General features: G+C 43.9%; 1 protein-coding gene across 1 annotated transcript in view; it reads left to right on the top strand.

The window, feature by feature from the left end:
• Positions 1–2,505: 2,505 nt before the first annotated feature.
• tacr1a (tachykinin receptor 1a) overlaps positions 2,506–15,965 on the top strand; it is a gene marked incomplete at both ends in the record, with an annotated part of 49,787 nt that continues 36,327 nt past the window's right edge. Inside the window, 2 exons of the mRNA XM_083643957.1 lie at positions 2,506–2,921; positions 12,570–12,764. Of these exons, the coding sequence (XP_083500083.1) occupies positions 2,506–2,921; positions 12,570–12,764 (611 nt within the window). The remainder of the gene's footprint in view (positions 2,922–12,569; positions 12,765–15,965) is intronic.

The following is a 15,965-nucleotide window of genomic DNA, read 5'->3' as shown; positions in this document are numbered from 1 at the left end:
TTCCAAACTGTGGCAAACTTCTAACCTTATCTCTGGGCAAGGGGATATGGCTCCCTCTGTCAGCCAGATCTGGACACAGTTCCCACCACAGAGCAACCTAACTGTGCTTATTTTGAGAATGCTCCTGCATGAAAGCGATGTTGTGGAATGCGTATGAGAGAGGCAGAAAAGCTTCCTGCGCTCTGTGTGCTTGTTGTTGTAAATTATGGATTTTGTTGTCTTCTTTATCCATAAATCAAATCAAATCAAATCAAATCAGTAAATTATAGAAAACATACTGTGGACTTATTCTTCAGCATGTATATTCAAAATCACTCCAAACAGCCAATGTAGGTCATCTCATTTGATTTCTCTAGCTTCATAAGTAAAATGGTGTGGTTTGTCTTAGACCTCCCAGGCCAGGCAGAACCATGATGAGGGCTGGGTCTGCATTGGAAATATACCACATTACAAACACGCAGAAGAAGGTCGCAATATTACCAGCAGTGCGCACCGCGACCACATTGCCTTCACGTTTGCATACATTCAGAGTGACCCAGACAAATGGGCAGCAAGACGATTTGAAGTATTCCAAAAGTATTTAGAATTTGTTACTTAGCTTGAGTAATTGATATTAGAACATTTAAACCACATTAGCCTTTTATTTACAATCAATAGTTTAATGTAGCTATGTGAGTTTTGATGTATTGAAAGTCAGAAGCATTTATAGTCCACATGGCATAATCAGGTTTTAGATTAGACATGGTTTGACGTATACATACAGAACAATCAGGAAGGCAGGTGACGTTTGGCCTAGTTTATCTGTGACCACGCAATATGCTGACATCATTAGATGGAAACAGAGGAAGAGAGACAGAGATAGCTGGTGATCTGGGTCTAGATATCATTAAATGAATGGTGTGTGTGTGTGTGTGTGTGTGTGTGTGTGTGTGTGTGTGTGTGTGTGTGTGTGTGTGTGTGTGTGCGTGTGCGTGTGTGTGTGTGTGTGTGTGTGTGTGTGCGCGCACGCGTGCGCGTGCGTGTGTGTGTAAGACTATTAGTATTAATAACTGTGTGTAACTGAAATGAAAATGTACCAGTATGCAACTACATTAAACTATTGATTGTCTAAATAGAAGGCTATAACGTGATTACATTTTTCTATACCAGTAATCCAATAGAATATGTTACAAATTACATTTTAGGGCAAGTATTCAGTCATCTGTAGTGGAATAGTTTTAAAAGTAACCCTCCCAAGTCCAACACTGTCAGGGAATGATATGGAATAATCAACTCCAATGAAACAGCTGTACCAATTATAAAGCCAAGCTGAGTGTGAGACAGGACACCACAAGAGGGGGCAACGAGTAAGACAATTGGGACTTTCAAACAGCCTGGCACATCTTTACACACCATGTTCTGATTAAAAAAGAGGTTTGATTTGAAGTCTATAAAGGATGAATAGCCTATAGATCAGAAATCATATCCAACTTTTCATCAGTTTCAGCAACTCTACAGTTCTAACCAACACATACCCACTTGTTGCTTTTTGGGTTTCTTTATCTGATACTATGAAGTCAAACAGATGAACTATTTTATTACGACTAGCCTTCTAGCTACTATAATTATGTGTACTGTACTGTATTTATTTATTTATTTATTGTATCTTGTCATATTTTAACCAACCTGTGAAGCCAAAGACAATTCCATATTGTGGACAATCCAGTTCTATTCTATTCTATTCTATGTTGTTGTTGTTGTTGTTGTTGTTGTTGTTGTTGTTGTTGTTGTTGTTGTTGTTGTTGTTGTTGTTGTTGTTGTTATTGGATTTATTTTGACCACCTGTGCAGTTATTTTCTAAGCCATGTAGATCTAATGGAGGCTCCATTACTGTAGGTCCATTATTGAACATACAAGGGAAGTATGAGGCTATAAATGAAATTGGTGAAAGCTCTTTAGAGTAACAACCCCCGAGGCGACTGTGCAATATGAATGTGATGGAACCTGCACTCATCAGTAATCATAATAACAAAACCTATTGCCTGTAGGACGAGTGCGCATCGGCATGCTCCATATTGCTGCTGTGTCGCTCAGTGTGAGGAGAGGTGGAGGAGAGCACAGAGCCGCAGCGAGACAGGTCAGCGCACAGACATGTACGGCCAGCACAGCTCAGCTCAGACTGCTTCTGTTCTGCTGCTACTGCAATGAAGAGACGACTTGCGCTGTGCGTAAAAGACGCATTTCCATTTTTACGCACAGTGGAAAGTTTAAAAGATAGAGAGAATGCCATCGAAATTTCCCCGTGAAGTGTTTGCTTTGAATTCCTAAGTTGATTCTTTCCGAGGCAGTGGTGTCTTCTCTTCAAGTGGACATTCCACAGTCTCAAGTGAGCCGTGGAAGCGTGGAACTTTCGTTTTCACTCTGCATTTGCACTTGGATATATGTAGCCTACTATATTTTTCCTTTTGGTAATGATGACTTAGGTTTAATTCCAGTGGCTGTGCTCACACTTTGACATCGGGCAATATGGATCCTTTATTCAATAGCAATAGCACCGATGTGCCACTGCCAGGCAACTGGACTGGCGGCTCCAACGACACCAACAACGGAACCTACTGGAACCAGTTCGTGCAGCCGGCGTGGAAAATCGTCCTCTGGGCCATAGCGTACAGTTGTATAGTTCTGGTGTCCGTGGTAGGGAATATTATAGTGATCTGGATCATTATGGCGCACAAACGCATGAGGACCGTCACCAACTATTTTCTGTTGAACCTGGCGTTCGCCGAGGCGTCCATGTCCGCCTTCAACACTGTCATTAACTTCACCTACTCGGTGCACAACGAGTGGTACTTCGGACTGACCTACTGCCGCTTCCACAACTTCTTCCCCATCGCCGCTGTCTTCGCCAGCATCTACTCCATGACAGCCATAGCTCTGGACAGGTAAGCGCCAGCTGCTCCCGCTGTCTGCGCAGCTCTTGTAAAAAGTAAACGTAAAACCAATAGCCTACCTAAACATGACCTGCTGTAACCAAATCATAGGAGAAAGATCCTTAATGTTATGGATCTATGATCTTATATCAACCAAATACATTTTAGGGGGCTAAAAATAATAAGTCTGATGTTATAGTGATAGAAACACCTATATTAACAATAAGGTCGCTATAAGTTAAAATAAGAATATAATATCATGAGAATGTGTTAATAAATAAATAAATAGGCTATACAATCATAGTTCCACATACTCGTGGGATACTCAAGCTCCTATAGGAATAGGCTATATTTTAGGAATATTGATACTTCCCTCAAATATGGTGGGGCTGGGGGCTCTTTGGATCAAAAGGGTCTTCAAAAACCAGTTACATACGCCTGTATACGCCTTTAATCTGTCTCTTCATAATTGTATAACCGCAGGCTTATGAATGTTATAGCTTTGGAGCGCTCTTTTGTCCACATGCAGAGGGTCCTTTGATGAACATGCTGAGTGTAGCTGAATGATAAGAGCATAGCACCAATACTGCCATAGGGGTTCCATTCCCATTCCTTATTCCCATCAGACACTTTTGGGTGAAAGCATCCAGTAATTGTACATAGGTTGTGTTATGTTTGATCTGCCCATGCCACAGTTCATACAGTCTCTCCATATAGAAAATGCTGCAGCCCATGGCATTGTAGCTATCTCAGCCCATGGCTTCTGTTCTGTTTACTTCAATGAATCATCTATCACTGGAATGGCTCCTCCATCTGTGTGTGTGTGTGTGTGTGTGTGTGTGTGTGTGTGTGTGTGTGTGTGTGTGTGTGTGTGTGTGTGTGTGTGTGTGTGTGTGTGTGTGTTCATACACACGTATTTTTGTTTCATTCAGGCAGCCCTTCCTAATAATCACCCTCAATAATAAAGTCTTATTCCAAAGCATGTTTCCATACAGCCTGAGGCTTATTTCTGTGTTTGGCCTGTAGCTTGTGACTGCAGGTGGTAATGGCCTGTAATTCCTCTGCCTATCTCTCTTTCAGTGTGTATAAGCCATGAACTTGACCTTTTCTATAGTGTTTTGAAATTCAATTACCCGTGAAAGCTCGCGGGAAGTGAGGGCCAGCAGCCAGATTGAGATAGTCTGCCCACACACACACCCCAAACACACTCGATCCCAGAGGCTTTCCAAAAGCGTGTCGTAGCTCTTGAGTATATCTTGAAGTCATTCCTCAAGACATTTATTCCCGTAAATACTTGCCACTGAAGTGATAATAATAAATAGCTGCATGAGACGTCATAGGGCTGTGAATTTTGACAGAAGCGGGGGGGGGGGGGGGGGGGGCATCCGCTCTACAGCGGAAACCCCCAAATATCGGCCATCTGTCTCAGAGTCATATTGGTCGTCAGCCTGATCTGCGTTCCCAGATCGAGGACCCCTAAACTGACAAATTAGTCCATGGACCCTCATTTGATTTAGTCCCAGGGCCCCCCAGCTGATAAGATGTTTTATTACAAAATCTGTATGAAACCCATGACCTAACTAGTCATACATTCTGTCATTGTGTAAATTATGGATGGAATTATAGTGGAAATAAATGAATATGCTTTTTGCTGGTGGGACCCCCTGGAATCCCCTCAAGGACCCCTGGGGGTCCCCCGGACCACACTTTGAGAACCGGTCTATGGTATGCACCTAGACAAGCACCCTGCCTGCTTGTCCCTGCTCCGCCTGCGCAAATCATCCCAGTGTAACTGCAGTGTGCCTCGCATATGAATGACAGCTTACTGTATGGTGGCCTCCTCTCCAGCTCTCTTACCTCCAGCCTTCAATCCCCACCTCCACCTCTCGCTCTTCCATCTGTTATCCCCTGAGGCATCATCATCTGAAGTTATCCTCCCCGCCTCTCGATGAGCATGTCGCGTGTGACATTTCGTGACAGGAGCGCATTGTCTCCAAATGCCACATGTGAAGAGCGAGATGAAGGAAGCTTTGCATAAGTCCAATCAGGAGGTCTACTTTATTCACAGATCCGTCCCCTTGTCCCCCTCGTCCCCTTCAGTTGCCACTTCCTGCCTAATCAGTGAAGGTTATGCCATTGGTTCTTCATTCAAATGATCCTCCTGCGCTCTCATCTTCCCACTTACTATCCAATCAGTGTAAAGTTCAAGAAGGAAGCACTCCTTTTGTTTGCATTATCCAATCTTGAGCACTTCTCTCTAAAGCAAAGAACTTGTTATACCTCAATCAGCTGTGGGTTCAGTTACTGCTGCATGATCTGCACTCCACCACCTCCACCAGCAATACTTATAGTGTGAAGATATATTTACATCCCCCCGGGAAGGGCGGGGCTTTAATTGTTTTTCTCCTATTTACGGGGTTCGCTGCCAGATGGTTTGTTTCACAGAACCACCTGGGAACTCGATCTTGGAAACCGGTTAAAAGGGGGAGGGACTTAACCAAAAAAAAAGGCAAGTTGAAGCATCTCACCGTCTATCACAAGCTAACTTCCGGACCGCTAATTAGTCCGAACCACCTTCAAACCAATAGATTGGAGCATGGTAAAATGGATTTGTTGTGTGCGTCCTGGTAGCACACATACCACGAAGGCGCGGTCCTTTGGTAAAGGCAAAGTCCCACTGATTGTCACACACCTGAGTGTGCAAAATTTGTTCTCCACATTTGACCCATCCCCTGGGGGAGCGGTGAGCAGCAGCAGTGTCGCGCTCGGGAATCATTTGGTGATCTAACATTCTAACCCCCCAATTCCAACCCTTTTGATGCTGAGTGCCAAGCAGGGAGGCAATGGGTCCCATTTTTTTATAGTCTTTGGTATGACTCTGCCGGGGATTGAACTCACAACCTCCCAGTCTCAGGGCGGACACTCAAACCACAAGGCCACTGAGCTGGTTGCGTGGTCGACCTGGGTTCAAACCGACCTGCGGTCCTTTGCCGCATGTCATCCCCTCTCTTTCCTGTCTGCCTACTGTCCTATATATAAAATAAAGGCAAAATGCCCCAAAAATAATCTTTAAAAAAAAGAGAAAAAGATTTGTCATGTGATCGTGATCTCATTCTCGCGCAAATGCAGCTGAGTCACATGGTTAGTCCTTCTCCCCATAATTTGGCAGTAGCTTCAAATGGAGTCTATGCCAAAGTTTTGTCCTTCGTTTCACTTGAGTCGGTTCTTGCTCTTCTGCTATACGCACCTGCCGTTTTTAGGTGTGCAAAAGCTCTGCTCCATAAATCGAGTTTCAAATTGTGTTTTCTGAACCGGATCTTCACATAATTGGTATCTGCAACACATAACCAGAGTTTCCGAGTTCGTGCGCATTTTTCAAAATTGTATGAGGATGTTGTCCCTCTCTGTGTTGTCTGTATCTCTGCGTGTCTCGGCGACCTGCTTAATCTGTTGATGTCTGCCGTGTGTGCTGGTCAGGTCAGGTCACTGTTACACCCTGTATGCTAGCTTTCACCTACACCTACATCTACACCTTTCACCTACATCCACAAGATACGTGTTGGTGATGCTCTGTGTGTACAGAAGTCCACACAATTAACAAAAACGTTAAGTGTGACTTATGGTTGAAATTTAGACTTTGGGGCTTGAACACAGTTCTCCAGTGTGAAAGGAAAGTTTTTACGCCCTCCGTCCACCCCGAACCACAACTCCCTGCCTCCGCACTATTTCAATAGCAGACTTGATGCGTGTTCACTCTTAGAAGAGATGCGTCAAAAATAACACATGATAACACATGATGTGTTGTCCCTGATATTCACGTGTTAACTTACATTTCACACATCACTGTTGTTTATAACACGTGTTAAATTTTAACATGTGAATACATCAGCTCAGGGACAACACGTGTTATTTTGACACATCTCTTATATGAATGTGATATACTGTAGCCTACAATTTATTTTTGGTTCAGAAATGTTGATATTCTTCGTATCCGTGGATTGCAGAAACGCACAGTACAAAGCCAATGTTCCGGCAACCAGGCTGTGATAAGATGAGGTGACAGGTTGCTTGTGGACAATAATGGCAACAATCCTTCTTCCAATTTACCCCAGAGACACGCACGCACGCACGCACGCACGCACGCACACACACACACACACACACACACACACACACACACACACACACACACACACACACACACACACACACACACACACACACACACACACACACACACCAGGTTCCTCCACCTTCACCCATCTCCCTTCCAAGTATTGACAGGGATTTTATGTAGCCTAATCTTCTCCACCAACAGCAACCCCTGGAGAAGCTGGTAAATCAGAGGAAACAAATTCATGATCTAATTACCACAGGCTGCTTTCAAACGTCATTTGCAAAAACAAGCCACTGGCCGGCTTGAAGGTTGGCAATTGTGTCTTATCGCTTTAGCGGCTCCCTTCTTAATCACTTGCGTCTCTTGGAAAGCTTCCCCTGCAGTGGCCTCATGGTGTTTCTTTGTATTGCTTCTTCTGGAAAGCTTCCCCTGCAGTGGCCTCATGGTGTTTCTGTTGAACCGTTTGTATTGCCTCTTCAGGAAAGCTTCCCCTGCAGTGGCCTCATGGTGTTTTCTATTGAACCGTTTGTATTGCCTCTTCAGGAAAGCTTCCCCTGCAGTGGCCTCATGGTGTTTTCTATTGAACCGTTTGTATTGTCTCTTCAGGAAAGCTTCCCCTGCAGTGGCCTCATGGTGTTTTCTATTGAACCGTTTGTATTGCCTCTTCAGGAAAGCTTCCCCTGCAGTGGCCTCATGGTGTTTCTATTGAACCGTTTGTATTGTCTCTTCAGGAAAGCTTCCCCTGCAGTGGCCTCATGGTGTTTCTATTGAACCGTTTGTATTGTCTCTTCAGGAAAGCTTCCCCTGCAGTGGCCTCATGGTGTTTCTATTGAACCGTTTGTATTGTCTCTTCAGGAAAGCTACCCCTGCAGTGGCCTCATGGTGTTTCTATTGAACCGTTTGTATTGTCTCTTCAGGAAAGCTTCCCCTGCAGTGGCCTCATGGTGTTTCTATTGAACCGTTTGTATTGCCTCTTCAGGAAAGCTTCCCCTGCAGTGGTGTTTCTATTGAACCGTTTGTATTGTCTCTTCAGGAAAGCTTCCCCTGCAGTGGCCTCATGGTGTTTCTATTGAACCGTTTGTATTGCCTCTTCAGGAAAGCTTCCCCTGCAGTGGCCTCATGGTGTTTTCTATTGAACCGTTTGTATTGTCTCTTCAGGAAAGCTTCCCCTGCAGTGGCCTCATGGTGTTTTCTATTGAACCGTTTGTATTGTCTCTTCAGGAAAGCTTCCCCTGCAGTGGCCTCATGGTGTTTCTATTGAACCGTTTGTATTGCCTCTTCAGGAAAGCTTCCCCTGCAGTGGCCTCATGGTGTTTCTATTGAACCGTTTGTATTGCCTCTTCAGGAAAGCTTCCCCTGCAGTGGCCTCATGGTGTTTCTATTGAACCGTTTGTATTGCCTCTTCAGGAAAGTTTCCCCTGCAGTGGCCTCATGGTGTTTCTATTGAACCGTTTGTATTGCCACAGCACTTTAGCTGCTATTTGTGGATTATTGGAGCTCTATGTCACCTGTTCCGTCTCCATGCTGCCTGCCACCTGTGGAGAAGGTGTCCTAATGAGAGACAGCAGAACTTGTTTGGCCATTGTGCAATAGCTTAATTGCCACATAACTCTTTGGCGCTTGCCTTTTTTGCTATTTTCTATTATGTATTTCTATTTCACTGTTATGGATCATTGAAGTCTCTATATAATGCTTTTCTTTGATTGGTAAAAAGCCTGGCGTTTTCGACGTGATGCCATTAGCTTGCTGTTTATATACCCTTCTGTCTGTCATGAGTCATTTGGCTCATGAAGACTCTGTTGGATTGAAACGTTGCTTTTTGTCATCAATAAAATATTGGGAGCTGTATCTGTGTGCGGATAGTATAAAGATTCTCTTCACATCAGAACTTGCCCACAGAGACATGAGGAGACTGTAGGGAATGATGACAAGTGAGAGAGAGGTAAACAGAGGGGAGCGACACTCTGAACCGACAAGTCCATAAAGATGAAATACCTCCAAGCGGTAACGGTGTCATTGAGGCGTTAGAATGAAGAGAGCGACTTTGTTATGTGAATAAGAGGAGTGTCATCTGAAGTTAGGCCAGGCGAGTTGAGCACAGATTCTTTTCTCTTAGAAAGTCTCACTGTGAATGAAGACAGAGTCATTAACTAGCTGTTATGTACGGAAAGTGAAAGAAGACATTGGATGAAACTGGAATAGGGCTCAACTGTGCTCAGCAGGCATCATCAGCCACACTGCACTTGCAAATTATGATTGATTACACAAGTATCAAAAAAGGATACTCAATTGACTTTCAAATACATCTTCCCCATTGCCCTGATGTAAAATTCCACAGCTTACCAAAAGGAGTGCTTCCAACTTCCTTCCTGGTTTGTCGATGTTGTTTTTCAGTATGGATTCCGCTTCAGTCAAGCTAAAATTCCCAGATTTTCTTGTATTTCCTCTATATAATTGATAAAATTTCCTGACTTTCCCTGTGTTGAATACACCTTCTCAATGCTTGTTTTCTGCCTTTGTTACTCTGCTAATTTTCATCCATTTTACACTTGATTCTGAAAAGTACCACACTAAAGATTCACCTACATAATTGGATGTCTCAAAATTCCCTGACACACCAGGTATTCCATGACCATTGGGAAACCCTAGAAAATAGTCTAAGCCTTATTAGTAGGAGTGCCTGTCATTGTACAGTGTTTGTTGTTGTGTTGTGCAGCCGTTTGATTCTGCTCTCAACGGCCCGATGATGACTCACCTCACCTAGCTGTAGAGACCGGCGGTCGGCAGAGCCTAAATAAAGCCCGGGGTTTTCTATCTCCCCTCTTTGGCTGGGAGCATGCGTTTCCAAAGCCCTCCTCCTCCACCGCGATATAATTAGACTGAGAATGTCCAATTAGCAGACTAATGTGGGTTATTAGCGGGATTAAGCCTTTAATTAGATCACTTTGGCTCCGGGTTGCATTTCTCCAGAGAAGTTTTGGCTTAAAGGGGCACTTCAGAGAAAAATTCAACTGACGCTAATGTATTCTATAGGCCCTCCCCATGCGCAAAAGAGGAGAGTGTTTCACTACAGTGCTCCTTCAAAAGTCACACTTTTTTTGCTTATGCGTATCAGATGACGAGGCATTTTTAATGGGGATTTAGTTCAATCTGACACTGCACAGAAACAAAAACAAAAGATCAAAATCAATGTTGCTGCTAAGCCCTGACATACCAGTATCCCAGGCTCTGATAACCCCGCCTCCTGCCAACTGTACGGGCTGTCCCCCCTCTCTGCGACCCTGTCTACTGTATACAGAATGTTGGGCAGTTTTATTCGGCTTCAGCCTTATTAAGATAAACGATATGTAAATGAAAACTGTGTAATCATCAATTGAGTTGAAATGATACAGAGGGAGAGTAGCCCAGCTCAAAGCCTCTGCGTCAAAGAAAGTTGTTTAGGAGAATAAACAAGGTTTTGAGGATTCAAATGAAAGCAAATCAATACAAGTAAATCTCTCAACAACGTACGTCCATCACAGCGAAAGTCTTTGCAGATGTTGAAATACAGTCGAGGTCAAATATCGACCAAACACTTTGAAACAGTGTCTTTTTTAGCTGGGGGGGGGGGGGGGGGGGGGCAGTGGAATCCAGCAGCGAACCATTTTCATAAAACCAATTTCCTGTGGAGCGAGCGGCGGTGCGAGTGATGGAGAAGAACCATTTTAAGTTATTCCTGCACTCTGGTGTCTGTCTGATTAGGAGCATGATTATGACGGTGTGAAACAATTACTCTAAAAACACTGAGGGGGGGTAGTTTGCCTTGAATCTTAAAAGGCCGCTCCTTCATAACAGACGCTGTGATGCTGTTGTTGGTTTTGCTCCAAAGGATACAGTTTTGTGATTATTTCCTAATCCGCAAAGATCCATCTTCTCTCTCTCTCTCTCTCTCTCTCTCTCTCGCTCTCTCTCTCTCATGTGTGTAACTTGACATAAACCGAAGAGGGATATTTTCAAAAGTGTAAAGAATTATTTGACATCTGTCTACTACTAAAGCAAGGAATCTCTGTCTGTATATGTATGTGTGTATCTGAGTGTGTACAGTATGTGTGTATATGTGTGTCCTTCACACTTGTGTGTTGCTGGGGACCCAAGGACGCACGCTCAGTGTCAGATCTAGTGCAATTTGGACACGCGACACATTCAATATTGATAAATTGACAGCAGTGGGACCAAATTCCCACAGGTGTTGTTCCAGAGTGTATTGAGTTAAACCTTCAGAGCTGTATTTTCAGTGCATTTCTTCCCCCTTTGCCGACACCAAGAACCTACACTACAATGAATCTAACGGAAACAATCCTCCATCTGAACAACTCCAGTCTGCATTCAATTCAATATTCAATAGAGTTGCATTCAATAACCATTACATATTATATTATGGCCTGCATTTATATAGCGCTTTTATCCAAAGCGCTTTACAATCAGTAGGTACATTCACCCATTCATACGCCGATGGCGGCAGGCTACCACACAGGGTGCTGGCACACCATCAGGAGCAATTTTGGACACTTCCACATGCAGACTGGAGAAGGTGGGAATCAAACCACCGACCTCTTTTATCCAAAGTGATTAGTGGACGACCTGCTCTACCTCCTGAGCTACAGCCGCCCCATTTACCATTAGATTATATTAGAATGTGGCGTGCGTGCGTGTGTGTATGATCTATAGGCCTACCTTTAATCAGATGACTGTAAACTGTTTGCATATAACATTCTTTAATGTAATCATGTTATGGAGAGTTACATCATGGTGACTAAAAAGATGGATGAACTATGACCTCAACTCCGTTCACATATAAACTACAAGTAGAATTGAAGAATTTAGGGTTTAAGAGCTCCAGGGTCCTAAACATAGTGGATATTCTCACCTTTTTTTATTTCCCTATAGCTAACACACTGTGGTACATAAATAAATAAATAAATAAATAAATAAATAAATAAATAAATAAATAAATAAATAAATAAATAAGACTGGACTTCACACACGACGATCACACAAGTTAAATAAATAAATAAATAAATAAATAAATAAATAAATAAATAAATAAATAAATAACGCTGGACTTCACACACGACGATCACACAAGTAGGTTAATCCATCTTGGCATGCTGCCAGATATGCATTTGACTTGACTCTGGATCAATCAGTGCGTCCGAGGAAGGAGCGACTTAAACATGACAAATGTGGCACAGGTCTACTTTAAAAAAAGATATATATATATATACAGTATATATACATAGGCTACTTAACAACAGGTCTAGTTTTATAATTTTTATTCAAAAGAATATACCCCCGATTGGATTGGATTGAATTGAATTGAATCAAAATCCTATCGTGGCAGACTTTGTGATATCAGCAAATATAGTATCATAGTCCAAAGAATCGATATAATATCACATCGTGACGAAACTTGTGATCTCCACCCCTAGATACTTACATCATGAAGTGTCATGTCAGCCCTATTATTATAACCCTCTCCTCTTGACCTCCCTGCGTCCCTGCAGGTACGTGGCCATCATCCACCCCCTGCAGCAGCGCATGTCGTCCACGGAGACCAAGGTGGTGGTGGGGGTGATCTGGATGCTGGCCCTGCTGCTGGCCTTCCCCCAGTACTACTACTCCACCACAGCCGAGATCCCCGGCCGCGTGGTCTGCTACATCGACTGGCCAGAGTACGACACCTGCGACTTCAAAAAGATGTGAGTGTCTCTCTGAGGAATAGCCGCCGCATTTGTTCAGCGAGCGGGGCCGTTAATTACTTCTGAATCGAGAGCACGCAGCGTGAATGGGAAGAAGGAGCGAAGCGGTCTCGTTGCTTTGTTGCTGTGATTGAACGCACGTCTGAGGCCAACGCATCGTGTTGGCGAGGCGGACAGAGGGTGCGATTGAGCCTTTACTCCATTGGTGACTTCATGTTTTCCATTTACAACAATAACAACAATAATCATAATGTAAAATGCTCAATTAAAAAAAACTCATAATAATAATTTGAACATTTGTAGAGCAGCTTTTCTGAAAGACTTTACAGAGCAGGACACAGTAGCACATAAACAGGACAGTATGGCCATGTTCACATTACAGGCAAATCCGATTTGCTGCTAAAGTCATTAATCATCATTATCTTGATTGGTTTCCCAAATCTGATTTGGGAGTGTGTCCGCACTGCCACAAATATGATTTGGGCAAGTGTTCAAGTCGGATATGTGTGTCCAGATCATCGACATAAATAAATAGGTCCAGATACAATGAGCCAATGAGCCAACATACAATGTTTCTGGCAGTGTTTGCATGTCTGCTCTCTGCTCTTCAAGTCCCCGCCCCCTGCAAAAGACACTCTCAAATCTGATTTGGGTGATCAGCATGTCCACACTGAAGTCACATCAGTCGAAAGCAGATTGGAAACTACCTCCATATGTGGTTTGGGACAAGTGACACAAATCAGACTTGGAGTGTCCAGATTTGGCCTCCTAGTGTGAACATAGCCTAATAGTCAATCATAAAGTTTGTAATACATAAGAACAAAGAATTAAGAATGGGATGAGAATGGGGTGGTATGTGTTTTCATGTTTAGACTGCTTTGAATGGAATTGCTGTCTGATTTCGCAGTTCTCAAACGGAAAGGAATGCTCAGCTTAGATCTAGCTTAACAGTAAGACAACAGATGGAGAAGATGCTGCCCACATTGTGCACACTGGCCTGTATTTACCTCTGCTTCTCTAAGTGCCTTCCATCCAACTTGCCTGGACTCTAAACAAAGGAGCCTATTCAATTATCCTCTAACCAGCCCGAATCATAGCTCATTTTCTATCCGCTGCCCTGCACAGCAGCAGCAGCAGCAGAGCAACGGCGGGAGAAAACGCAATGGGCCCTATCTTGGAACAAGCGCCATCCACTTTTTGCACTTGCGCCCCAGTTTGCGTGCCTTAACGCCCGTCGGATGCTATCCTCCCTGCCTCTTCGATCATCCTCCTCGAGTGTGTCAAAGTGTCAATTTACGTTCCCAGCACGATACCATCCAGTTTTGCGCCGGTATCTGAGCGCAAACACAGGTGTGGGCGTGCCCCAAGCCAAACCAGCCGTGTCCCCACAACAGATTATTCATTGAAGCTATTATTATTCACTGAAAAACCTTTATCACACACACCACCAACATGCTGCTGATATTCTTTCTCTACCCCCTCTCTCTCGCCCTCTCTCTGAAACCTCACGCATGCACGCACAAACGCGCGCACACACACACACACGCACACACCATACTGCATTGTCCAGATGAATTAATCACCAATTCTATAATTAATGGCCTACTATAATATTAGTCTACAATTATTTTCCCCCTTTGAGTAGCCTTCATCTGTCAGCTCTTCCTCTCATCTCCCTCTCTCTCCAAACTCCCCCTGCTATGTCACTCACTCGCCCTCGCAGTGATATAGAAAATAAATAAATTATACTGAAACAAATTATCCCCAACCAGACCTGTCGGGTTTTCTGTGGCAGAATAAACAGGAACAAATAGGCTACAAAGAGGGGTTAATCAGAAATGAATTGAGAAAACTTGGACATTGTAGCCTACTTGCAATATTATTGTCAATCAAATGTCCCTGTTTCCCCGTTGCAAACACGTTTGTATTTTCCAGTCACCCCAAATTGCATGAAATCACAGATGTTTTTAACAGGTATATGATGCGATGGTTGTTGCGAGATGTCCAAATTACGCATGGAGAGAATTACAGCATCAGCATGGATCACGCAAACGCGAGACGGGAATCCGATTGGTTTGATTGATGTAACACCCAGGCATTGCCAGGCCACGTACACCTGTGAATGATGCAGGTGCTTAAGGCCGCCCAAATCCCATTTGCGCCGCACACAGGTGGCATTTTGCGGGGCACGGAGAATAGCAATGACTTGGCATGCCTCCAATTTGCGCCTGCACCCGGCGTTAAACATGCTTTTATTTTCCCCCCTCTTAGAAGTATACTTCCGGACTCATTCCTGCGGTGCTCTATTGGGGAGAAAATGGGGGGAATATCAGAAGAGAAAAAAGTTTGCCATTCAGAGTCACGCAGGGTCTTAAGTCTAGTCTTGGTTCGGCATCGGCAGAATACTGTATGCGTAGCTACAAAGGGCCAGACAGGCGCTAATCATTTCAAAGTGCAGTGAGCGGTCGGGCTCGCTCCCTCGGTTTACAATTTTTCTGTTGTTGCGTTTTGATCCTGTAGCGTTTATCTCACATGCATATGGGCACGAGGTGAGCCGTCTCGATGCAGTAGGTCAGAGGAAGGTGGGAAGAAGCAGTAAGAATGATTTACAACCACTCTGGCAGCACTGCCTGTCACCTGCAGTCACCTTTCCTCCAGATATCGCCTATCCTCACACGCCGCACGCAGCCAAGGCGTTTTCATATCACACCAAACATGATGGGAATCATTTCCACACTCAGTATTTATGTACGGCTCGTGCTGTGGAAATAGCAGAGGCTGTCAACTTCAACGCCCCCCCCACCCCCCACCCCCATGATCTACAATCAAGGAGATGGCAGAGGGAATCCATTGCAGATGTGCAGGTGTCAGCTGCAGACTGGAGATTTGCCGCTTTGCCCGTGTAGCCACCTGCAATTTCCAGCATCTTGTTTTGTCACCTCGAGCAGGACTGGCAACACATACACACAGAAACATGAAGGTGTGAACTGGAACTGAAAATGGGTATTCGGAGTGATGCCATAAAACAGTGAGTGATTCTCAACCTTTTTCATATCAAGCACCCCTAATTTCTATAACCTGACGCTGCCAGATAGATGGTTTTGTTTTCACAAAACACATGAGTCTGTTCAATAAGATAGAAGAGCAAAACAAACGACCTTGAAGCACCGTCAAATCTCCAAAAACATTTATTGAAATGCG

This window comes from Poromitra crassiceps (genome assembly GCF_964638095.1).
Source record: "Poromitra crassiceps genome assembly, chromosome: 10".
NCBI classification, from domain to species: Eukaryota; Metazoa; Chordata; class Actinopteri; order Beryciformes; family Melamphaidae; genus Poromitra; species Poromitra crassiceps.
This window is presented reverse-complemented; position numbering and strand designations above follow the sequence as displayed.